General features: G+C 31.3%; 1 protein-coding gene across 3 annotated transcripts in view; it reads left to right on the top strand.

Moving 5' to 3' along the window:
• Window positions 1-27,737, top strand: part of LOC107360395 (latrophilin Cirl) — a 65,060-nt gene that overhangs the window by 16,519 nt on the left and 20,804 nt on the right. For all 3 annotated transcript variants that reach the window (XM_015927043.3, XM_089267974.1, XM_089267972.1), the window contains one exon: window positions 24,063-24,258. In XM_015927043.3, the coding sequence (XP_015782529.2) occupies window positions 24,063-24,258 (196 nt within the window). The remainder of the gene's footprint in view (window positions 1-24,062; window positions 24,259-27,737) is intronic.

The raw sequence follows: 27,737 nt of genomic DNA on the forward strand, positions 1-27,737 counted from the left end.
TGAGTAGATAATTGAACTTGTAATAAGATGTTATCATTATGTGTTGCTATTATCCAAGTCATTATTACAGTTTCCATTGGAAGCAAAATATTGATGCAACAAAAATTGTTACCTTATTTGGTTCCTATTTTTGCCTTTACTTTTCCTTTACTCACAGTCACAGCATTTTCAATCTGTTTTCACTGTTAATAATCACTTGTTAACAAAACTCACAGAACAAAAATGAATCTTGAAACTGCCTGCAACTTGCTCTACTCACTCATTAGGGCTACAATTAAGGTTATTCAACCAATTAACAATTTGATTACAGGTTAACTGTTAATTGATGGTGTGTTTGCACAACTTTACTTTGCTTTTTTTTCTCACTTTTCCTGCCTTTCCATTTCATCTTTACCTGTCTTTAATCTCTCACCATTGATTTACAATGAGCACAAAAGCCTTGCCCAATTTACCCAACCTTTTGCTTTACATTTTTTTTCTTCCAACTCAATATTTTCTATTCCTTGCCTTGTTTCCATTCCTCAACACTGAACACTTGATCAATGTAAATTTCCACCTTTTCTTGATTCTCTGATTATTTGATACCTTCGTCAATGATTTTCAAGAATGAAAAAGTTTATTTTTAGCTTGTTTTACAGCTTATCCAAGTGATTTCAAGAAAATGATTGACATCCGTAAAGTGAGAAATTAGATTTAAATGAAACAACTGAAATTAACTTTTTATAATTGCTAAAAGTCTTTGACTTTTCACTTCAACTTTATCATCAAAGACGTTAAACTCATCAAAATGATTCTTTATTCAAATTGTCAAACATTTCTTGATCCATTGAAATTGAATCAAAAGTCAAAAATTTGTTCAACAAAATGCATTTTTGCAACTGTCCAGGTGAATGTCACAAGTGAATAAATTAATCGAGTTTCAAACAAAAAACAGTTTCAATAAATTTTCATCTTCACTTTGCTCGTAATGATTTGAAACGCACCTTCAATGATTGTAACTTGACCACAAAAACCACTCAAACAAATGATGATGAATAAGATGAAGAAGTGGAAGAAATATCTTTACCAAAAATGATTCCATGTTATCATTAATACAAATTGCCAGTCTTAACCCATCACTTTTCATTCTTATCCTCATCACTTTGTCCTTGCATCCTTATGTTAACCCAATGATAATGATAGTGTTAACCATTAAACTCTGTAAGCTGTTACCCAACCTGTATATCGATACTTGAACAATCTGTTTTTACCTTTTCTTTTTGACTTTTTTCTCGCTTTTTTACTTTACTCCAATTTGAAGAAAAAATGATTTCAAAATGCATGCTCAATGTGATTCATTTTTTTGGTTGAAAAAAAATAAATTGCTTCAATTGCTTATTTGCTGAAAGCATCATCAAAAAGCATCAATTTGACAACATGATTTATGCGCTGAAATGAAGACTTTTTTGCTTTCATTTTTGTTTGTTTCTCCAAGTTTGAATCTTAATTAAAAGACGTTGAAAAAGACGTTATCAGTCAATTATTATTATAATGAAACAAGCTTACAATGTGTCAATGGGCAGAAGAAAAAACGAATGATTGAACGTTGTGTTGTGCTGAAAAATTGCGTTTAAAGAAGAAGATGAAGAAGATGGAAAAGATGGGAAAAGATGAAGAATAATGATGAGGATAAACAACACGGGTCAACTTGTTGCGATTGTGACCCGAGGGGCAGAATGTTGAATGTTGCTATCAATCTATTCATCTTATGTGCTCTTATACATGCTTGTGTTTATGTACTTTACTTATAACTTGGTTAAGATGAAGAAGAAAAGTCAATATTCATTATCAGGATTTACTTTTAATGATGATTATGATGATCAACAGAAGTCTCATTACATCGTCTAATGAGCAATGTTTACATTACGCGAAATGAACCCCTGAACCTTGATTTGTGTCAAAAATGTTTATCATCTTATCTGGTTATTTGGCAAACTTTTGCTCATTACATTAACTTTTGCTTTGCATACATTTTTCAACTTAAATTCATTCTCATTACATTATTCATGGAAAATTCAATTTCAGTAATTGAGCCATTCGACAATTTAATTTTCAATTTCTTCTGCAAAAATTTTGAGAAAAATGATCTTTCATTAAATCATTTGCAATTCCAAGTATTCATGACTTTACCAGAAAAATGATCAGATTTGTGTTGTCATTTAAAAGAAAATCGATTTTTTCAAATGAGGAAAAGGACAAAATCAATTTTGGCTCAAGATTCGTCGAAAGCTTTTAATGAGTAGAATATGACTTTCTTAAAATCAGATCGAAATTTCTATTCTTGCGAGAGTTTGACAAGCCTCACGATGACCGGGTCGAACCTAACTTTACAGAAATGAAGGTTAAACTTGGAGACAAAAATTTGTACCAGTTGCTTTTACCAGGGAAGTTGGTAATCCTTTAATGATGTATTGTCCGGAATCAATCAACTGGAGACTTGACTGGACTATTGATTGATCATGAATCTTTGCATTTCTATTCTGGTTATCGATCAGTTAAAGTTAATGATTAGAGTTGAAAAGTGTTGATGTAGAGAGTCAAGGTGGTAAAGTTGAATAAGAATTGAAATTTTTGCTTTTCCCATTTCAACTATTTCTTAGTCAAGTTTCACAAAATTCATTAACTTGATATAAAATTTGAAGCTTTTCCCTTTGTTCCATTGTTGAATCTCTTGTCAGTAAAATTTTCATCCTGATGAGTGACAATCAGTGCAACATGAGGGTTAACATGATAGACATACCACTGAGTCTTGCATGTACAATTGTATTTGCATGGTTGACATGATTCTGTTGGTAACCGTTTTCTAGTAATTTCTGACTCTCACGAAGAATGATAATGATGAAATGATGATTATGGCAATGTTAAAGAGTAAAGTGAATAAGAGGCGAAAAAAGGCAGACTGAGACAATTGGAGAAACAAGTGAAGCTTTTTTTTCTCATCTTTTCAGTTTCGTTTCATTTTCTGGTTAAAACAAGTAAAGATGTTTCAACTGCTGTGATATTGTACAGTAAACGCTTGGCTTGCCTTGAGCTTTTGTCAAGCGACTTGAAGTCTCTCTTGTAGGTGGGTCACAGTTGCAGGGTGGAAAAGCACATTAGGGGTGAGAAAAGAGCATCATTGCCGGAAGCTGTGAGGGAGAAGCCAATGGAAATGATATTAAACTGAGAGAAAAGAAGAGAAGAAAAAAAGTTGATAGTAAAAAAAACTGGTTCTTCATTTTGTTCCTCACCTAACCTGACTCTCTTTCCCGATAAGACTCAAGTGGTTTCTCCATTTATCAATGATATCCAGCCAAGAACATCATCTTTGTATTTTTACCTGTTTATGCATCTTATTTACCTGCTTTACCTCATTTGACAGCCTTTACCTTTGCATCTTCCCATGTTGTTTGTTCAACCACAAATGCATAAACAAATTTGAAAAGAAAATGTTGAAAATGGAAAGAAAAATGTTTTCACCTTCAATCAACTTTAATCTCATTCTTTCATTGAAACTGACTTTTTGATTATCATTATGATTATGATAAACATTGAGAGGGTAAAATGAGTGGTGAAGGTGAGGAAAAAAGAAGCGTGCTAATCATAAATCTTGTGGCACGTTGAATGAATTAGGTGATGCTTTCCCTTTTTTCCTCTCCTTTCTCACCATTATCATATTCAACATCATGAATTGGCGAGAATGTTGAGAATTTTGTTGAACAAGATTAACTTTTTTCACCCTTATTCATGTATCAATTTCATTGTTTATCGTTGATACCTTTTTTCCAGCCTCTTTTTCATACTGATCAGGTTTATACCTGATGATTTACCATGCTTTACGAGTCTCAACTTGATTGCAATTATTTCAAACCTAAAATCATCAACTGAAAATTCAGTAAAGAAAAAAAAAGAGAAGAGAAGAAAAAACAACATTTTCATGTGGGTTTTGATATTAAATGACAATGGTTAATACAGGTTTTGCTGGATTTAAGGTTCAACTTTTCTCTCTCATGTTATTCTCTGAAACTTGAGAAGCAATCATTTTACCATTGAACTGTATCACCAAGCTTAAAACCAACATCAATCCAATTATTTACTTTTTAAATTGGCTGAGTTTTTTTCATGCTTAAATTATAAAAGCAAGAAATGAGGAAAAAAAGCGAAAAATGAATCAACCCGTTAATTGAGTTACTTTTGAATTTACTTTTTTTGCCGTTTTCATGGATCTTGATCATGAGTTTAAACTAGAAATTAGCAAAATTCATCAAAACTCTTTTCTTCCTTTTCAACTTTTCTGTTCATTTTCCAGCTTTTACTCCATCGGCTTTTCCGTCTCAAACGCATCAATGCAAAAGTCTTAAAAGAAGAAAATTTTTTTGTAAAACGAAAGAGAAAAACTCATTTTTCGATTGAAATGTTCATTGATTTTCATATTCAAATGAGAAAATGTTTTTTCGAAAAAAATGAATCTCATTTACGGCAAATGTTATCAATTAATGTGAAACTGTGCAAACTTGATATTGTTAATTATTCACGATTAAACGATAAATCATTTTGTATGCTCGTCGTGAGGTAATAAACAAAAAATGGTTAAACTTTTATTGCAAGTGATTTTAATCATTCAATTGAACAAACTTTACAAGCTGAACCATTTTTTAATCAGATTTGCCTTTTTAAAGCTTACATTTGATTCCATTCATCAACTGTTAAATTGCAACAAAGTAATAAACTAAAACTATCAAATAATATTCGTAACTTGGCAACTTTTTTTTCTTTGCTTTTCCCATTTCTACTCATTAATATTCATTCAATTTTCAACTTTTCATTTTCCGTCTTTTCTTTTTACATTTTCATTCTCTGCTCTTTGGACAAAAAGTTACTGTCACTGAAAAATGACTTCAAGTTCAATGATGAATCAACGCCTAAAGGTTACTATCATCAGCATTTACCATGTAATATAATCATTCAGGTTATTATTACATTTTTTTCTTGGACTCAACATTCAGCCTTGAGACAATTTTATTTACTTTTTCTTCTCATTTCATCACTTTGCTTTGCACTTATTTTCATCTATTCTGATAAATATTGATTCATTTGGAAACATTTTCTTTTCTCGTCACAATTGAAATTTTCTCCAACTTTTCGTTCTCATGTTTATTCAGTTTTCTCTTTCAGTGTTGTCTTACTTTCAAAGTAAATGGACCTTAACAATTTATTTATTTTTGGCTTTTCGTTTGTTTTCTTGGTCATTGAAAATTTTGCTCCGGAAAAAAGGCTCAAAAATTCAATTGATTTGAAATGCTAACTTTATTCCAACATGATAATTCCAAAATCATCTCGAAAGAAAATCGAATGGTAAAAAATTTTAAATTTTCGAACTTCAATTTTCCAAACTTGTGCAACATGAAATTTCAATGAAAAATGCTATTTACAGAAATCTCTTGGAATGTTCCAATTCCATTCACATTGAAACAATTTCCGAATTTTTCTATTCTTTTATTCTCTTCATCCATTGAAAATATCAGAATCAATCTGAAGTTCTTATTATGAATTCATAGATAATTCATGGAACCAAATCGATAGTAAATCAACCTCGAACATTCACAAAAATGAACTTCTTTCAATCAGAACTAATCTGTCGATTGCAAGAACTATTTTGACCATCGATTGGTCTGTTCAGAAATTTTCTTACAAAAAATTTCGATTCGATTTTTTTCTTTCTTTCAATTTTTTGATTTTCGGTGGAAAAAGTTGACTGAAGAATAAGCTTGAAATTTTGATTCATTTTTCACGAAAATCTTTCTTATTTTCGCCCGAGATTTTCCATAAAAGATAATCGAAAGTTTTTTTCCCATGAAAATGTAAAAGCGATAAACTTGAACATTGAACAATTCTGTTGAGTTTATTGTTACTTGGCACGTAACCATTGAAAGTACAAGAGTAAACCATTTCAACATGCAAATGAACATTATCGATTGGACCATTTTTCAATGAATTTTCAATCTCAACCTTTACTCAACAAATTGTTGAAAATCTGAAATCAATGAATATATCAAAAGTGCATCAACAATCAATCAAATGGTAATTTAATTTGATTTTGATTCATTATTTTTCCCCAGTCCTTTACCTTAACAGTGTTCACTTTAAATTTAAATTTAAACGAAAGAGAAAAGAAATTCTCCAACACAAAAATTCTAAACATATTTACATTTTCTCTGTCATCACTCAGCTTCTTGAAAGTATATTATAATCAATGTTTTCCACTCTTAAATTCATTTTCAGATATTCTTATATGCTCAGCTTATTCCAAAGCATTCCTCATGTTCATCCTTTTGCCTCCCTTTCATTTCATAAATATATTAATATAAAGAAATAAAAAAAGAAGAGAGAGAAAGAAAACAATCTCAGGAATCTTATTCATAATTTATTTTCATTCCCATGTAATTTATTTTCAGCTTGTGCCACTGGAAATGCGCTGTTGGACCAACACGCAGTTCTTAGTTCATGAGGGATGAGCAGAGACTTGTGAATGTTCATGTGATGAAGATAACGCTTAATAAAGGTACTAATCAAAAGGATTGTAAAGGTTGCAAGGAAAAAGTTGAAACATTTTTTTTCTTCGCTTCTATTCAAATGTTGTATGTTAATTAATGTTGATGTAAATGATGATGATGGAAGAGGTAAACTTTGAACATGGAACAGATTACATGATAAGAATCGAGTCTCGTAGGAGCATGAAATTTACTCACAAAATTGAAGATGTAACATGAAATGTCAACAGCATAATAATGCATACTTAATGTGATATTCAGATGCAACTCGACATCAACATTGTAACCATTGCCTTGTAATAAATATTAGATTAACTGTTAATTTAAGAAGCAAAAAGTAATTCAAAGTTGCTTTTCTGGTTTCTTTACACTTTGTTCATCATTTCAAAATCTCATGAAATTTAATCACTTTAATCGTAAACTTGATTTGTGACTTTATCTTGACAATTTTTATTCAACGTTTCCAATTGCATTTCAATTTTCATCTTCAATCTCATTATCATGTCATGAAAAGTGTCGAAATTTTCTTGCAACTTGAATAATTTGCAACATTTTGATTGATTGATTATTGGTTGGCGTTGTGAATTGCATGAAACTCGACTTTTTCAACGAAAAAAAATTTGCATCACAAAAAAAGGTTAAAGTTCTAATGCATTTATGATTGAAGGTGAATCGCAATTTTGGTCATTTTTTGTTGTTTCATCTCAATGAGAATGTTTCTGATTTGTTGATGATAACGTTGAGACGTTTCCATGATGATTATTAATAATCCATATGCATGATGAAACAAGAAAAGATGGAAATCGTTTAATGCAATCGTTGTGCAATGAAAGATAAACAATGTTGTGAGGAAGAGCAAGGAAGGAAAAGTGATGCAGAAAGAAGTGTGTGCTTAGGTCATTTGATGGCTGTTGAAAGGCTACGTGATGTGAATAAAACTTTTAGCATCAACGAAGAGTAAAGAGATGAAAAAAATGAAAAGGTAAACATTGGACGTAAAGGTGTTGATATTGCTTTTTTGTGTGTGTTTCTGTTTTCCAAAGTAACCTTTTAATAACAGCTTACGAGAGTTTCATTTGGCAGCCAATTTGCTTTCCTGGTTCACTGGCTGTTTGTGTTTATAATGGTTACTAGTTTAACCACAAAAGTGTTCAACACTCAACTGTGTGATGATATTACACTGAATGGACTCTTTTCTAGCCTCAAGAATTTCCGTTCATCACGGATCACTTTTTTTGCTTCTTTTTGCTTTCTACCCATTCTTTTCCATTCTCACTTGATTTTCACTCTTCTTTTCCGAGTAACATGGAGAAAGAAAAGGAAACATTGTGTTCAGAATATATTAACAGATTAAAGGATTTCAAGTTGAACAAAATGTTGAAAGGGAAAATGTTTTTGCTGTACCGAAATAGAACATCCAGAGAATAAATTTTCAAATTTTCTCTCATCCTCATCATTCGTTCATCGAGTTGCCTTCACTGATTGAAACACTTCTGTTACACTTTTGTTTCAACTGTTTGTCGATGCAAATTAAACTTGCATTTTCTTACTTCCAACCTGACACTGTTTACGGTCAGTTTATGATGTTTACCTTTCGCACCTTTTTATTGTTGCTAACTCTGTTTGCCAAGAAACTAAATGAAGGTAAATATTGATGAAACTAAAGTCATTTGGTTCGTCAATAGACGATGAATGATGTGACAAAACATTTTCGTCTAGATTTTGTGAAAATATTGAAAAAACTGATCAATTAAACAATCAATTTGCAATGTTTTTTTTCATTGGAAAAGTTTTTTTTTCTCTTTACATTTTGTCAAATTTTTTCTCTTCAATTGAATTGCCATGTAAAAGCTAATGATTGCTATTCTTTAATACAAAAGCTTCTCAGTCTAATGATAATTTTGTGTTTACAATTGAAATATTTATTTTCAAATCAATACTGAAAAGTGTTTCTTCGACAAAAGAACAAGCGATTAGAATTGAATAAAGAAACTAATTTCAATATCATTGACAATGCAAAGAGCATGGCTTTGGAAAATCTCTTTTATTCTCATGTGAAGAGTTTCATTTTGCATGGAAAAATTGAGTGAATAAAGAAAAATGTAAAGTACGATGAATGCATGATAAACTGGTTGAAATGATATTGCAACATTTTCTTCTTTTGCTTAAAAGAGTTTCAAAGTGTTGCACATTTCTTGTAATCAACTTGTAACTCAAGTCGTAGGCTTGAGATGAAATGCAAAACAAATTGAATTAAACGCTAATTAAGATGTAAATTGGTAATGAAAGAAGCAAAATGCTGTACGTTTAACGTGATTTGTCAACATTTTTCAAACGATGCTGTGTTTACATTTGTTGTTGTTGTTCATCACTTATTGTTGTTTTAATTTGCAATTTTCTTTCCTTTCAATTCCTTTTCCTAACCTCTGTTGACTGAGCTTTTGCGTGACAAACGAAATAAAAAGTTAAGAAGAAAGTCAGTAAACATTGACTCATAAAACATCAATTGAATCTTTCAAGGAATGAATTTCTTTTGTCAATGTCTTAATGCCTTTAAATGCCTTTTTCACTCTCATGTCAACCAAGTAAGACCAAGCACTTGCATGATTCAACCTTAACTGTTTACCTTTGGCAATTAGATTTGACAATTTTCACTCTTCTTTGGATGAACCTGACCTTTGCTTTGCTTGGAAAAGCGAGGAAACCAAAAAGAGATGAAAAAATGATAAACTTTTCCTTTTTACCTCAAATTATTCAGATTTGCTCAGTGATTTTCATTTCCTTTTTGCATCTTGGATTAACTTTGTCTTTGCACTTGTTCTTGCAACGATAAATCAACAATTATCTCGGTAGATTCTTTAGAAGCAGAACTTGAACCATTTCAACATTTAACACGATCCTGATAACAGTGACAATATTGGTTGTAATAATGATGATAAAGTTGAGCAAAAATAACGAGCTTAAGGTAAACATTAATTTCCTGTTGAGGTAAATGTTGACGAAGTCAAGAAGAAAAATTTCCCTTTTTTTATAAACTCATCTTTTCCAGCAACTAAGATGTAGGAATGCTGAAAGAGTGAATCTGATGATTAAACGAGAAAAGAGGAAACAAAGATGAAGCAAAAGAGTGCAAAAGTAAACTCAACTATTCTCATTTTGAATGTAATTTACTCATGTTAAGAAAGGGTAAAGTCAACATGAAGGAAAAAACTTAAGGCTGATTGTGGAGAAAATTTTTATAAACGAAATTTGACGAAAAAAAAGGTTAAATTAGTTGGTGACAGTTGAACTTTGAAAGGTGAAAAAAAGTAGTAACCAAGTGTAACAATTTCCGTTTAATCAACTTATCCCATGGCATTTCCGTTGAAGAAAGTTTCATTCATTTCCATGTGAGAAAGTTAATTGATTCATTTTGGCCATTTTCTTGTTTCAATTTTCCATCAACTTTCAAGAAAATCAAATTCATCGATTGCAATATCAACTCGACTGGGAGTTGAATGGCAACTTTACATTTTTTTGCTCAACTTTTCTTTACTTTTCATTTTACGATTTGTTGACTCAATTGTTTTGGTAAAATGGTGAAACTTTTTTCCATCATGAATTGGAGAAAATGGAAATTCTGCAAAATTTCAAGGGTTAATCAGATAATTTTTCGTGTTTACTCTTTTCGCTTTCATCCAAATTCACTGTTTTCACCATTAGTTTTGCCAAATTGTTGTTAACCTTTTTTTATTCTGTTGCCTGTTTAGCCCACCCAAGTGAACCCAGTGATGAGCATGAAATGAAAATATCATTACTTTGATTATTGCCATTTGTGTTAATGTTGTTGTTGTTTAAAGTTAAAGGTTGAATGTAAACATGATCATTAATGAATAATGTTAACCATCATCAGCATGATGAAAATGGTTGAGTAAAAAATGGATGAAGGTTTGTTCAAACAATTAATGTTTAGAAAAGGGAAAATGATAAAAACTTTTTTGCTTTCCACAAAAAAAACATTTTTAGCCCTTTTCTTTGTTCTTGTTCAACTTGAAGAGTTGCATCAATTAAGACATTTAAACATTAACCGTTATCAAAGGATGAGAATTTCATTTTTTTGGCCAAAAAATTGAAAAATCAAATTTTCTCTTCTAATTATCTTTTGTTTTACCTCTTTTCATCATTATCCATTTTTCATCAACTCGAGCCTTGATTAATTAAAGTGTTTAAAGAGGTTTAACAAAATGAGCAAAATATTGTTTCTAACTTGATTAAATGCTTTAATTAAATACAAATTTCTCTCTGGCTTTTCCATTCCAATGGTTTGGTCAGTTTTAATTTCATTATTAATCAATTTTACTCAAGAGTAGACACAACAACTTTAATCATTTTCCGATTCATGAGCTAATTAGTGTTGCCATTTACATTATTTGCTAAGAAAAGACAAAAATGTGTTTCCATCAAAATCAACTTTTTCTTGCCTTCTTTTAATGAAAAAATTCAGTAAACCATAAACTTTATGCTGTGATATGAAATTTTATCAATTTTTTCTCCTCTTGTATTCAGTTGGAAAATATCATGAATCGAATCGTGTATTTCACGAATTGAAAATAATTCATTTCAAACTATACTTTGAATTCAACCAAGTGAACTGATTCAAGATGGAAGAGAAGTAATAAGTTGACGAAGGAAAAAAAGCAAATATACTTTTCTTTTAAGTGAATCAATGTTTTTTTTGTTGAACAATCGAAAATGGAATTTCAGTCAAAATTTTTATTTGGCAATGAACATGAACAACACCTTGATGTTGCTCATTATCGCAATTTGCAAGTGAAAATAATTTCAACTCTTCTGCAAAACGTTTCAAATAATGAGTCGAAAAATCAATTTCATTAAAACTTCGAATCAAAGTTTATTCAATTTATCAAAATATCATGCAAATTCGTTGCTATTTCATCATTCTCGTCTTTTCTTTTTGCAAAATTGAAACATTTTGTAAATTCTGTTGCAGTGCAATGAACTTATCATTCTCTTGGCTGTTCAACCAATTCCAGTCAAATCTTGTAGTTGATCAAAAATGCCTAAAATTGTTTGATTTTGTGATGAAAAAGTTTCAACATTGAACTTGTCTTTCAACTAATTACTTGATCGTTTCAGTTTATCGATTTGTTTCAACTTTAAAAGTTTCAACTGAATCAACCTTTTCTCCTTGTTCCATGCTTTTATCCATTTAATCAATTTTCAAGTAGCAAAAGTTTTCCATCAATTTTCATTTTCTTTTTACATTTAAAATCAAAATTTATCGCCTTTACCATATCAACTTTAAATTCACTTTAAAACACTGAATAACTTCTTTATCACATTACCATGATAATGACTGCAAATGGCTTTATTAGATTCAACTTGGAGTCTTGGTCAATTGGATTATACACTTTACTACTTCCGTTAGATTGCATTCAAAGTCAGTCGATAATCATTGATAAGCAATGGATGAGTTGATAAATTGAAAATGAAAACTTAATTTTATTTTTCCACTTCTAACCAAAATCATGAACATGAACATTAACATGAATTTTTACAAAATTTTACTCATTTTTATCGTCAATGTTAATGCACTTGCATGAGAAAATCATCAATAACACACTGGAATGAAATGAAAAGGGATAACAGGGAAAGATTGAAATGACAAAAAAGATGCCATTAAAAGTAATGGATTCATTTTTGACCAGAAAATCATAAAGTCTTGAAAATTGGAACAAAAGACAAGAGATTGAGAAAACGGAAATTCTGGAAATTTTCATCTCACAAATGCCATGAAAGTGTGGCAACGAATTAGATGGAATGAATGATGAAAATGAAGTGCAATTTGCAAGCAAAAGAATCGACAAAAGTAAATCACGTTCCAAGTGTGGGCTACATTTCCAGTTGATTCCAATATCGATATCAATTCAATTTATGATATTTGATTCATGATTTTGATGCTCTTTTATTAACATTATTATATTCAGTCAAGTTGATAAAAACAACAGGAATCTCCCATGTTGATAGAAAATATAATAAAATGATAAACTTACCAGTGTATTTATATCAAATAATAATATTTGATTGGTTAGGTCAAAACAAAACCTTTCATTGCTTCTTCTGCCCATTTTTGGTGAACATATAATTGTGAACAACTTTTGGGTCAACTTTTGCTCATCAGACGCCACTATGATAATAACTGCAATAAGTATAATTGATTGCACGATGTTCAATTGGAACGAAGAGACAAAAGTGCAAATGGCTAACACATTTTTGATGAAAAATAAGGGTTAGATTATTTTTAGGTGCATTAAAAAAGATAATAAAGCTGGCTTCCATTGTACAATTATGATCAAAGTGTTGATTTGTAAATAGCATTGCATTGCATTAAGATTCAATTAAACAATGAATCAGTGGCATAGTAATCGATTAAGAGCTTTTCATTGACGTCTGAGAATACAAAAATAAGTTTGCTATTTTGGTTTTATAAGTATTTAAATAGTTTGGTCAATCTTTTTTGCTACGCAAATCATTTAATTGTTTATAATTACGTAGTAATAACCAAGCGCTAGGGATTATCGTAATCTAAGAGCTTAACAATTGGGGAGGTTTTTATAAGATTTTGTTTCAAACATAATTCAACTACATAAGTTCAATTTTTCTGTGTCCAAATGTATGATAGTTCAATCTAATCAGTGCCATATTCAAGTTTTGGTTAATCGTTACTCATACATATCATCCTTCCTTTTTACCTATTATTATTGCAAGTGTTTTTATTTTTCTGTTCAGTTGAATTACTATAGACCATTATTTCATTCTTTCTTTTAATTTGTTAAATTTTAACTATATTCAAACATGGCCAATTTTAGTCAACTAAATTTAGTGCAACCTCAAATCTACAATGGTATGCAATCATTTACTTCAACTCGCAACCGAACAGGCAATGTTGGTGGTCAATGTTGAAAGTTCTCCCAACTTGTATTTCATACTCGCCATTCGTTTTATGTGTTCATTGTTTTTCATTTTTTAATTTAATTTTAAGTGGTAATAAATCAATTTAAATAACTTCTTTTTACTATAAATCTACACGAATCTACACAATCACAAAGTAACTGTATAGATGTGAATTTGCAGTGTCTCAATTCCAATTGTTAATCACTTATAAATTAGATTCATCTTTGATACGGATTGGCTGTATAATTCTCCTATTTCAACTAAAATTCATTTTGAGCTTCATCAATTATAGTGCAACAAATTAAGTGGTGAAAACAGTTAACATAGGTGACGGAGTTGAAACAAGCATGAGTGTGCTGCGATGTGATTTCCCTGATGTCAAAGCATTTCAACTGATTGATCCAAACGAATGGAAGGATTATACTTGCACTTTTTGTATGAGCATAGTTAGAGATCCCTTGGTTCACGTTACCGCACCGCATTGCCCTTCTATTTTTTGCAATAGCTGTTTTCATACATCCCTTCGTTATTCACCACATCAAAGTTGCCCTTTCAGGTGTAATGGAAATGAGGAGCTACAATACGCCGTCGGAAGATTGCCATTATTTTCTGAACCAGGTAAAAGAAGTTTAAATGTGCTACACAAACTGAAATTGGTGTGTAAGTTTCAAGGATGTGGTGAGGTTCTGGCATATTCCAGCTACAAACAGCACTTGGATTGTTGCAGTTCTAACTCTGAAAATGGTAAGATTTGTGATAACTGCAATGTTATAGCTAAAGGGCATAATTGTCAAAAATATATCGAAAGTTTGAAAAAAGACAATGCAGCTTTGCGAGATGAAATAGCAGAAATGAAAAGTGCATTTGAAACATACCGTAAACTTGTTGATAAAGCTATTGAGGAGCATAGAATAGCAAAGCTTAAAGAAGCTCGACAACCCAAAGGTATGATGAACAACATTCGTTCTATCAGTCAGAGCAGAGAGAATTCTTCGATAGTTTTGCGCTTTGGCAACAATGTCGCAAGATTTGATGGCATCAAGCCGGACATGAAAGCCTCGGAACTCCGACAAAGGATCGAAGATCACTTCAATACACCATTGGGATCAATCATCAGAGTTGACTTTACCATTTTGGGTACCCATCAATATCTAAGGCAACATCAACGAGGTAATTTTTCTTCGGCATGGATTGGATTGCCTGAAAATCAACTGTTGACGGATGGACAACTAGTCCCTATTACTATTGAAAATTTTTCAAATACAGGTTAATTAATGGTAAAAGTTTGCATTAATTTTTCTAAGTATGAATAAGAATTAATAAACTTGCCAACTTCATGATTCAACCAACTTTGTATTTCAAACTCATTTTTGAGAATTATGCGGTAATGATATTATAATTTTGTTTCGGTTCACCCTAACTCTTCATTTAACCAGTTCTTAGTTGAATTTTCACAACTAGCACTGTTAACATAAGGTTAATTACGACTGGTTAATATACGAAATTGTCTCTAAGAGTTAGTTTTTCATAGCTTCCGAAATAACCTTCTCCAATTATCCTCTAATTAGATATCGACATCATATGATATGATGGAGTATCTCCATGTTGGTGAAGCACCAATGAGCCAATTGAAATTAATGAAAATGAAGGAAAGATAAAGATTAAGATAGAATAACAATGCGAAGAGAAAAAGAAAAGAAAAGGTTAAATCTGGTTGAGTGATATTGAATGGGTTCAAATTAAACTGCATTTTCAGTTTAATTTCATGTTGATAGATTAATTTAACCGTATGGCTGTGATGTTTTACCCATCATCATGAAGAGCTTTTCAAGTATAAATTTATACACAGTTACTGAGAAGTGGATGGTTTAAAGAGTAAAGAAGAAGAAAAAAAACTGAGATGAAAAAGAGATGATGAAGAAGCTTAGTGAGGGAACACTTAAAGAGATGAGAAGAGACAAGAAAAGGAAAGAAGAAGAAAAGGGATAAATTGACAAAGATTCTGTGTTAATATTATATTGAATAACATCATTTTGATGGTGATGAAGAAGATGGAGAAGAAAGACGAAAATGAGAAGCAAAAAAGTGAATAAAGTCTTTTTCTCATTGAATTCTTGAATCAACATTGAACACACACAATTTACTCTCTTGATCATCACCATTATCATCTTTTCCTTTTCCGATTCTCTCTCTTCTCTTTCCACTCTTTTCCCATTTTCTTCATCTTCATTTTTCTTCATTTTCTCACTTTTGTTTTCTTCCTTATTCCATTCTCTCTTGTTGCATTTTCCTCATTTAACCCAATCTTTCATTTGTCCATCCATCTCTAAATAATCTTTTCTTCTTCTCCTCATCTTTCCCTTAACAATTGCATCCTCATCAGTTGCTCTTTACTCTCCAATCAACTGACTATCTAGCTAAATATTTACTGACCAACACACAAAAGCGATTCTCTTGTACATTATTTGAATCAACATTTTTCCTTCTTTTGGTTACATGTGATAACACATTCACAGACTAAACATGAAAACTCATCTTGAAATTGTTTTCACACAACAAAACCTTTACAATATCCATTAAGCCAGCAACTCAACCAAGTTTATCATTGACTGTTACTTGACCAATGAAGGTAAAGGTAACTAACAAGAAAGGAAAAGGAAAACAAAAAAAAGTATAAACAGAAACATTCATTTTCAGTTTCCATTTATTCCCAGTTTTCATCATCATTGTTGCAACCATCATTATAACCATCAGCATCATAATTTTGAATTGGCCAAACTCATTATCTCAATATAAATAAACATTCAACAACTTGCAATGAATAAAACAGTTGCTTAATGGACATGACGTTGAATCCATAGCAACCTGTTAGAACAGAAAAAGAAACGAAAAAGATTTGATTTGAATTGCATCTTGAACTTTTTTTCCAAATCATAATTCCTTTGACCTCACTTTTCACTATCAATTTTCAGACTTGAAACTGATCATTATCATCATCATCAATTGGGTGTTTACAAGTTGAAAGTGACAGCTAAATCAGATTATTAGTTTTGAGAAAGTTCATCTAGTTAATGGTTCAAGAAAAAGAAAAGCAAAACTCGAAAACAATTACAAAAGTTAACGAAAATTAGCATTTTGTAAGAAAAATTTGAATCATTTTTTTTTCTTTGTTCATCAAATTTCAAATTTTCTCCTTTTCTCTCAAATTGGTCTACAAAAGTGAACACACCTTTACCTTTCTTGCATCATTAACTTTCACTGACTTTCGCATACCATTTGGTCTTAATGGACATCATTACTTGCCTGACCATCAATGGCTTGACAAGGTGGAAGCGAAAGGAAAATATCGACAAAATCATAATGAATATTGAAGTTGATCTCATCAATGGCTTGTGCTTAATCCATTCGTAAAAAGATTAGCCTTTAATTCACATTTTTTATATGCTATTCCATTGCTGTTGAGTAAAGGCAAAGTAATGGTTAAACTAGTTCATCATAAGCTAATGGTGATGAGGTTACATCAACATCATTATCATGAAAGATAAACCGTGAAGAGAAGAGTTTGAAGGAAACCATGAATATCATTTTCAATGCTACTCAATATCATGTCATGTTTTTTTCGGTTAACTAATCCAGTGTAATGAAGACAATAAAAAAGGCCTTATTAAAGTTCAGGATGAGATTAACTTTGAAAAGGTACTTTTAGAACTTTTTTTTCTCCATTTTCTCTTCAAACCCAAATGAGCCAATTTGGTTAAGCTAATTGATTTTGCAGTTTTTTCTCCTTCTTTTTTTCTTGGCATCTTTTTTTACCAAGAAAGTTGCCTTTAAATTCAATGAATTTATCGATTCTCATTTCAAGGTATTAATTTGTTGAACAACGATATTCAATATCAGATGGTGAAAGTTGAGTAAATAAATTACTTTCATTTAATCTTCAAGTTAACATGTTAAAGGTTCTTACCAACAATAACATTATGTTAACAAATTTTCGTTTCCCTTCAACTTTCAAGATCTTTCTTGTCATCATCATGATCATCATCAACTGCGTAATCATTAGCATTTAAAGCTTCTTTTTTTTCTTCTTCTCTTCAAGTTTATTGGTGAACTAAGATGAACTTGATCATTAGATAATGAAATGCCGTTTAATGAAGTCAGTTCTATGATTATGTGAATATTTAATTTTCATCATTTTTCTGAATGTCAATTAGAATGAAAATATTTCCCTCTTTTCCATGCATTTTAATCGGTAAAAGAGTGGAAGAGAAAAATTCGACGAAAAGTTTCCCTTTTGCCAGATTTCCGTTTACTAATCATTTCTCTACTCATCATGATCATGATTATCTGACTTTCAATGTGACTTAAAATGAAAAGCAATATTGCAAGAAAAAGAAAGAAGAGGAAGAAGAAGAAGAAATGAAAGGAGCAAGGATAAGAAGAAACTGATAGCTTGGTAACAAGCCATTAATCTGGTTCACTGAACATTCACATATTCAGAATATTTAGCAATATATTCAGGATATAATAAGGTTTACTCATGTAATTGCTCTCATTTTCAACATTAAAAGAAAGTCTCATTTGCCTTCTATTAATGCGTTAAAAATGTTTAGTTAAAGCAATTCGTTAAACTCATCAATAGATATATTAATAAAGTCTATTAAAAGGGCGAATAATAATCACGTGACATTATCTAATTAACTTAAGGTTAATGTGTTGATAAGCTCGGAATAATTATTAATATGGAAAAGGGAAAAAGTGGAAATGAGCGAAGGAAAAAATTCGAGTTCTTTCATTTCCTAAATCATTGATTAATTAAGCATCCAAACTTAACTCGACAGTAAATTCATAAAGTTGCACTTCGAGCTCAACTTTTGAAATGCTTTTTTACCTTTTCCATGAAAATGAATTCTTAATCTTTTTTTCACTTATATTCATCTGTTGCAAGTTTTTTTGCACTTAAGAGTTTGAATGTGATCAAGTTGGTGACATTGGAGGGATGAAAGGTTGACAAAGAGTTTGCAGTTGAAAGGTAAATTAAATTTGAAAATCACAATTAAATCCGTCGACTAAGGGTATCATGCAAGCATTAATTGGCTTACCTTTTTAACTTTTCATCATCCCTCATCATCTAACCTCTTCCATCAACGTCAATTTAATTGCTGTACAAGTTTTTGTTTGTTTCCAACTTTTCCATCTTCATCATCATCTTTCATTTACTTCTGTGTTTCCCTTATTTTTGCGCACATTGTTTTTACTCTTGTTTTTGTTGCTTCTTTTTTTGCTTGCCAAGTTCAATGTTTCCTCTTGTCCTTGTTTATTGTTGAAGTGTTACCTTGAAAATAATATATGCTTTTCATAATCAACGTAATCATCATCAGCATCATTGGTAATCTGCTTGTTTCAGCTTTTTTTGCTTCTTCTTCTCTTCATCTTTGCCTTTGCAAATCAACAATGAGTTTGGTTAAATTATTGATGATACAAACAACTTTTGTCTCTTTAGTTGACATTCATTTGAAACTCTGCTTTGCGATAATTAATTAACCTTGCAACGGGAACATTCAACTCTCAATGGTTCATTAGTAAACTTTATTGTCTAAATTATCTCTTTCAGTCAATCATTTGATATTGAAACAAAAAACTTGCTTCTGTTTGTCAATAACTTTATTGCCTCAACTTTTCATTCAGTGGCTGTTCAAGCAAATTGAATTTTCCCATTTCAAGCATAAAAATTGCATGCGACAATCAGATGCTAAAGTTGAAAAAATCAAATTCATTAAGAACAGAATTACAATGAGATTCACAGATTTTGCCATTTTCAGATTTTTGGAAACATCGAATTTCCAGTGGAATATTGATGAACAAAAGGTTGATTTCAGATCTACTGATATTTTTACAAAATCGTGTTTTCGCCTAACTTTGTTTATAGCTAAAAAATTTGAATTCAAGAACTGGTCAAGATCAGTGAAAGCTTTTCTGATCGGTTTCTGTCTCTGAGCAAAAACTCTGTTCTTATGGAAGGAACTCTTGATTGAAACGTTGATATTGGTTAACTTTTCGTGTTTCATGTAAAGTGCTTATCAGAATCAGTTAAGTTTGGTCATGAAGAGCTCATCATTTTGTGAAACCCGATTGTTTGCGGTTCAGTCAATGTGTCAAAATGCAAAACAAGCAAACCTGATCAAATATTGGTTAAACTTTTAATCAGTTAAACATTAGGTTTACCAAGTCTGGTAATACGGGTTGGAAAATGTAACCAAAAAACTTGCCCAAAATACACCATTTTTTAGGTTCCCTTCAAGTTTGACTTTTTTCTTCTCTCAACTATTCTCAGATTTTCTTGTTTATCAACAGGAAAAATGAAACCTTGAATACAAGGGAAAACTTAACCATCCAATTGTATCGAATTACATTCTGGTATCATTTAACTTGATCATTATCATGAGCCATTATCAACATTTTCACCCATTTTTTGCTTGCTCTCTTCCCTTCATTTCCAACCGACTCTTTCCCTTATCACAAGATGACAACTTAACCTGTCAAAAAACATTATCAAACACAAGATAATATTGATTACGTTGACGATATTACATTTTAGTCTTTTTCCCTTTTCCCTCTTAAAGATTATCTGAGGTTATCACGTTTATTGTTTACTTGATTTAATAGTGTTTCATGGTGTAACCCTGAAAAGCAAGTGATGAAGCAAATGCAATGGAATGGTAAAGATTATAGCGAAAGAAAAGTCAAGATTAGCTGAGAAAAGCAGAAAAGATGATAGACATGATAAGTTTCAGACTTTTTTCTGTTCCCCTTTTCATTCGCTTCTTTGATGGATCATCATTCCTCATGGCCATGATTCAAGCCACTATATTTATATTAAAAACTTGAACTCTGTATATTCATGTTTACCATCCAATCGTTCACAGTGTTTGTCTGTTTAGTTCAATGTTTGTGTTGCGAACAAGCAAAAAGTCGACTTATCGATCTATCAATGTCTATCGATTGAATGTTCAATGTTGTTGCGTTGATGAGTTTGAAAGTTGTTTATGAAAGAAAGAGAGAAAAAAGAGAAGTTCAAGATAAAGGAATGATGAGTTGAATAAATCACCGAATGCGAAGGAAAGAAAAATCATTGACCTTCTGATGGAAACCATGAATGGTAAAGTGATGCGAAAAGATGAAAAAAGTAAAAGAGCAAATTCATCAGTTTAATATCATTATGAACATGATGGTTTACATGAAGTTCATTTCTATCTTCATCAAACGTCGCCCTGACTTGCTTCTTCTTTTTTCCACCTGAACATCTTCTCTTACTCCAGGCTATTGACTTGAGAATTTCATGATTTTTCTGTTGATCATTTTATGCGCTTCTGTCCAGCTTCTTGTTAACTGACCCATCAGTTGACTATCATGATTGATTTTGATCACACAATTAGTACCCTTAAGGGGAACAAGAAAAATTCATGGCAATCTTTTCCTCACTAGATTAATAAATCATATTGTAAAGACTCAATTTACACTTGAAGTTGGCTCCAAGAAATGTTCACTTTTTTGGCCACTTTGGCACTTGGCGACATGTGCAACGAAAACTGATACAATAATTATACATTTCATTCATCTTCATCTTATCAGTGACAAAAATCAATTTTTAATCATTAATTTTACAAAACATTTTCTTTCTCTCCTCTCGACTGACAAATTAATTATTTTCATTGGCAATTAACTTGTTAGTTTATTACTTGGATTTTTCAGCTGCAAGCTCAACAACAATTTGTATTAATAAGCAAACGGATAAAAGTTAATTGTATAAAGTTCACTTTATCATTCAATTAAAGACACATTTCATCGGTTCTGTAATAAGATGAAGGGAGAAGTAAAGAAAAAGGGAGAAAAAATAGAAAGGAAAGTTGATAATTTAACTTAATCAAGTGAACAAATCAAATTTTCTCTCTACTCATTTAGTCCCATGAAGAGCAAATAAGAAATGCTCAGCATCCTCTTTTTGGTTGCTTTTATTATTGAAAGGAAGAAGAAGAGGAGAGGAGAGAAAAAAAAGTTTGTTTTTTTCATCTTCACACTCTGGATCTTAAAGTTCAGATTGTTTAGAAGGCATTGACTGAAAAAATTCAATTAAGTGAATGATAGAGATGAGGCCAACTTGATAAAAGTAAATCACATTTGTAAAGATTACATTGCAATGTTTCGTAGGTTTATCAATGAGTCTAGAAGAGCCAGTTTTGATGAATTTACCAAGGCAAAGCAAAAACTGAATCTTAGTCAATGAGAAACAACGAGAACGAAAATCTGTTCGATTCTTCAGAGTTTCGTGAGAGTTAAACAAACGAAGCATTTGTAATTAGCGTTTTGATGAGTAGAAAAGTCCAGGAAATTATTATCCTGACGTCGAGAAATATAAATTATTCAAAAGCTTCAAACTCTGAGAGAAGCCGAACTTTTATGCTTTCGAATTTGATTTTTAATTATTTGCTCGAACATCTTGAGTAATTTTATTGGAGAAAATTTTCATTCTTTTCGCCTGAAAACTTTGTTATTGATGATCGAAAATCTGAATCTATTTTGCTTCATCAAAGTTCCCTTAGAATGCCATTTTGCATTCAATGTTTCACAGATGAACTTGTTTCTTGGTTCACTTTGATTATCATTGTCATTATTCATTATTTAATAATAGTAATAATATTGTTTCTCCAGTTGTACAGAAAATAGGAAAGTGAAAAGAAAATTGGGTTTTCTCTTTTTTTCACCACCACTTTTTTTTCTGATATTAATTCTGACAAAGTGAAAGATTTGGCAAAATAATAGATTAATTCCCTTTCCTTCATTTAAAGTTAATTGTAAGGCCGCAATCACGTGACCAACTCATCAATTTCACATTCAATTATTATTTTGCCAATAAAATGATGACCAGAAAGAAATGAAAGGAAAAAAAGTTTATCGTTGCTACCTGTGATTGATTGATTTTTACCTTTGAACCTTTTTCTGCAACCTGTAAAGTAGCAAAACAAGAAAGGCAAAAATTGATTTCAATCAAATATCTTTCGATTTTCTTTCCTTTTCCTAATTAATTGTACAACAGTTTCTTCAACCCTGGAAAACTCATTGATCAATCAGACGATCAAATTTTATCAATCCATTTCAAAAGCTGATTCAACAGTAAAGTTGAAGCTACAAAAAGACATAAAAAAAAGTATAATCACATTGAAGAGATTTTGATGGAAAATTCATTTCATCAAATGCAACGAGTAAATTAATTGTCAAACATCAAACTTCATCAAGAACCTCAAAAAGTATCGAAACTCCAAATTGCTTAAAATTGATTTTCGCCCAAAACTCATTCAGAACCTTCTCTAGGCCTGACTTTCTTCACATTTTTTTCAGAAAAGAAATGTACAAAATCGAAAAAAAATATCGTTCTAAATGTAATTCCAATTTCATTCAATAATCTCTAAAAGCATCCAAACTCCAAATTACTCAGGATTGATTTTTGCTCAAAATTCATTCGAAAAATTTTCGAGTTTTGACATTTTTCATCCAACGTAAAGTGCACAAAAAATGTGTAATTTATTGCAAATGAAATTTTTTTGTTCTAAAATTGAATTTCGATTTCATTGCAAGCGAATTTCAGTCTGATAAAGTGTTGAGTAAATTTCGATAATTAAATGTCCATTCTTGTCCTTTTGCTGTTGCTCATTCAAGTCTAGGTAGAAAGAGTTTCTTTGTCGATTAACACAAAACGGAATTGAACAATTTATTCAGACCAATGAACTGATTTTCTGTGGCCATTCTCATTTTTCCTCTTTTATCCAAAATAATTTGACCGTGAAAATTTGTTTCCCATTTCCTTATGAAAACAAGAGCAACAGCAACACAATGGTAAACCCACAAGAGGTAATGATAAACAGATATAAAACATTCACATTCCTATTGGCATAAACTCTTCATTATCCATCATTTTCATTTCACTAGTGTTTTTCATTGCACCTTGAATCAGCTCAAGATGGATTATTCCTTCGCCTCCCAACATCTTATCCTCTGTTGGTTCTTTAAATTATTCCGATTATTATATCATTACAATTACCTTTCCTTTTCCAACAACTACTTTCATGTTTTCCCATTTTGTTTCCAAACTTTTCATTTCCAAAGAATGAAAATTGAAATTGGATGAAAGGGAGGGAGAGAGAGAGAGAGAGAGAGAGAGGCAAAAGTTGTGATCAGAAGAAAATAAAGTTTCAAATGTTTTATTCATCACAAATGTTCACAACTGACAGAGATTGATTGAAAATAAATTGAAACCATTTCGCTTTTTGTAATAAAGAGAAAACATTTTTTTCCATTTCAACCTTTTTATTCATTTGATTTTTCACCTTTACTCTTATCAATGGTAAAGACAAAATGACCAATTCTGTCCATTCAGTGCAACATGTAATGAATTGAGCAAATGTGATAATTTAATTGATAATTTGAAAACTTTTGTTCAGTGAAGAGAAAAAAATTTCTAATGAAAAAACTCTTTTTTTGGTACAGTTGATGGAGCCAAATATGCGACCCTGTTGACCTGTGAAGGCCAATCTGCAAACATAACCTGTAACCCTGGAACGAGGATAAGCCTGATTCGAGCCAATTTCGGGCGATTCAGCATTTCCATTTGTAATGACCAGGGAAACGCTGGAATGCAAGTTGATTGCATGTCACACATTAGCTTTCGTGTTTTAAGCGATCTGTAAGTATTGAAATGTCTCATGACTTTATTCAAATGATTCCAAGTGAAACTTTAAATAGCAACAATAACAAATGCACAATGTAAATGACAGAAATGTTAATCAATGAAAGTGACATTTACTTCCTTTGATTGGAGTCAAAGTCGACTTTTAAAACTCTTGTCAACCAAAAGACATTTACATTCATTTTCCAGAGCAATTTTCATATTCACTCGAAGCAATCAAAGTGTCCATTTTTACCATTAGTTTAAGTTAAACTTTTTTTCAATTCAATTTTGTTGACCTTTTTTTCACTTTGATAGTTTTGTTGGTTCATTTAAAAGTATAAATGTTAACTTTAAATCTCATTTTTATTCATTTTGGTGCAATATTGTTGTGCTAAAAGGCTTGTCGACTGGAAAAGTTGAAAAACGAAGAGAGAAAAAGTTTGTTCGCGATTGTTCAAAGCAATTGTTGAGAACAATTTGATTCACGACTTTTCGCCTTCATTTTTTTCTTCTCTTCGCGCTTCAACCTCTTGTTAATTCACATGGAAATGGTTGATGAAATGAAATGAGTTATTCATATTCTGATGAGAGTTGACATTCCCTTTTGCAGAAAACAAATTTACATTTTTCCAAGTTACAATTATCAAACAATTTACTCTGATAGACATTTAAAGTTGTTGATTCAATTCAATCTTTTTTCATGATTCTCCTCTCCTGCAGGCAAAAGGAAATAATAGGAACCCATCAGCGTTGACTTACAAATGGAATGTAAATTTCCATTCTTATCATTATTAATAAATTGTTCACTTTACCCTTTAAGCTCAGCCTTTATTCAGATTCCTTAATTTCCATTTACCTTTAGGTGTTGCGACTATCATTGGATAATCTTTGCACCGAAAAATGAAAATGTTTAAAGTCTCCATTAATGAGATTCAATCTTCCACCGAGATAAAGTAAAAGAGATTTTGTGATAAACTTTTTTCTTTTTTTTCATTGACTCATTTCTTTATCTCTTTTCGTCCATTTTCATATGTAAAGATTGAACCGATAAACTGTAACCCAAATGATCTGGAAATAATGAAGTAACCAAACATTGTCCATTGTCCATTTTGATCTTGTTTTCTCATTCATTCACATTCTTTTGTTCCTAATGATGGACAACAAAAGACATTGAAAGGTTAAGACAAAAGATGAACTTTTTACTTCTTGTTATTGCATTTGACAAAAGCAAATGGTCAATGTAAATAATAATGATGAAAAGTTATCCGTAATATCAGGGAATGAAGGGAGAGAGAAAAAAAGAGTTTATTCTTTCCTCTTATTTCCACTTTGAATCGTTAATTTTATTTCATTTGATATTGACAGTGTCAGTTGATGTTGTTAAGACAATGAAGAAGGGAAAAAGAAGCAAAATTTGAAACTTGAGCTAAACTGGGCAAAGATAATAATATTGTTGAAATGTGTTCAAACGAGTTTCAATAAAAGTCGACTCTCTAAACAAATGCAATTTTGTGTTACATTCAATCCAAGTTCAATATTGGCATTGATACAAGAAACTAGTTTAAACTTGATTAGATTCTTTCAAAGTTCATTTTAGTCTTTATTCATTGTTACCCATTTCATGGAAGGAAACAAAAAAAGATTTTCTCCTTTTGTACAGATTCATTGATATCTTTACTCTAAAACAATCATTATTCATCATCTTTCGTCCTTTTCTTCATTCAATCTTTTTCTTTGTTTTTTTCTTGCCTTCTTTTCTTTTCTCTTCACTTGCTTTTTCAATTTGATTTCTCATTTTCAGAGTTTTCACCGTTTTTCGAAGCTTGAAGCCAATTTCATGGTTCAAAGTGAGAAGCAACAACAGAAGGAACAACAAATGATGAATCGATTGCAATTTTATTCCAATCAATAGTTAATTTTTATTCTGACAAGAATTGACCCGATAATTCATTCTCATTATTCCCATTTCATTTGGTTTGACACTTTGATTGTCCATTAATCTGTCATTTTTGAGACTTGGAGTGAAACTTGAAGGGCGAAAAAAAAGTGATCATTTTTTGTTCACTTTGCACAATCTTTTTACATCGAGTTGAATATTCAAGGAAAAGACAAACTGAACTGAAACCAGGGAAATGAACAGTCGAATGGAAAGAGAGGCGAAAAAATGAAACATTAATTTTATCTCTAATGTTCATTTCCATGGTTTCATTGTTATACTTTTTTCTTCTTCTTCTTCTCCCGACAAAAGTAATGATTTAAACATTATGATATGATGATTAACAGTCTTGGAATAGGCACATTTACTGTGCAATCATTTGAACCCCTTGAGGCAATTTGCACCATTTAATATTCACATTCAACTTTTTGATTGAAAAAAAAGAGAAAAGTGAATAAAAGGAAAAGAGTGAACAAAACAAAGGTTTACCTTTCAATGCAAACAACACTCAAGGTGGGCTCATGTTATGCTTGGTAAAGCTTCAAAGTCATCATCATCACTCTGTTATCCTAATCATTATCATCTTTTTTCAGCTTCTGATCGCGAAAAGGTTGTCTATTGTTGATACCTTGATAACCAGAAACTTGTCAAAACAATTTCTTCTCTTCACCTTCTTCTTCCTCACTATCATCTCGTTTCCCAACATTGCTCTTCACTTGATGAGGCAAAAAATACTCTGCCCGTTGTTGCCCGTGTTGGTAGAAAAATCAACAATTTCAATGTTGATAGGTGGCTGAGGGCCTCTTCATTCAGCCTTTTCCCTCTTATCCATCTTCTCTTCCCACTCTCTTTGGTATCAAGAGTTTCACAAAATTTTCAAGATGAAGTTGATAGGGAAATGATGAATCTCAATGAGTAGACAAATGTTAATGAAAAAACATTTTGACAAATCATTTGCAATGACTTTTGTTCAACTTTATCAACATTGCAACTGGCCAAAAAAGTGAAATTAATTGAACCAGATTGCGAGTCTGAATCGGTTGAAAGTGATGAAGCGAGGGATGCAAGTGAGACATGAAACAGAAAAGAAAGTTATCAAAGATGGAAAAGGTAAATATGGATAAAGATGGTAAATGGAGGAGAGGATAAGAAGGGAATGATGAGGAAACCTCATTGATGGTCCATTAGGTTAATAGTTTTTCTCTTGTTTCATCTTCCACCCACTGTCCCTTCCTCTTGGTCCTCCTTCAACTTTTTTTATTTGCTTTTCCTTATCATTCGCAATATTATACGATGCAGATAACAGTAGATTGGCAATGAATAATAAAAAAGGTTTGATTCACAGGATGTTATATACAGTCCAGTTAATTTCATCTCTGCTTTTCTCTTTTCTCTCTCTTCTCTCTGCATTCATCTTCCACCCTCACCCTCCTCTTTTCCTCCTCTCTTTTTGTTACTTTACTCACTTTACTGCTTTTGTAAATTATTGAATGGCCACCCTGATGATGATGTTTGATGAGCAACAATAACACAAACCTGGTTGACCGGTCACAGAATA

This window comes from Tetranychus urticae, chromosome 2 (assembly GCF_039701765.1).
Source record: "Tetranychus urticae isolate SD_2017Ah chromosome 2, NJAU_TeUrti_SD_1.0, whole genome shotgun sequence".
Lineage (NCBI taxonomy): Eukaryota > Metazoa > Arthropoda > Arachnida > Trombidiformes > Tetranychidae > Tetranychus > Tetranychus urticae.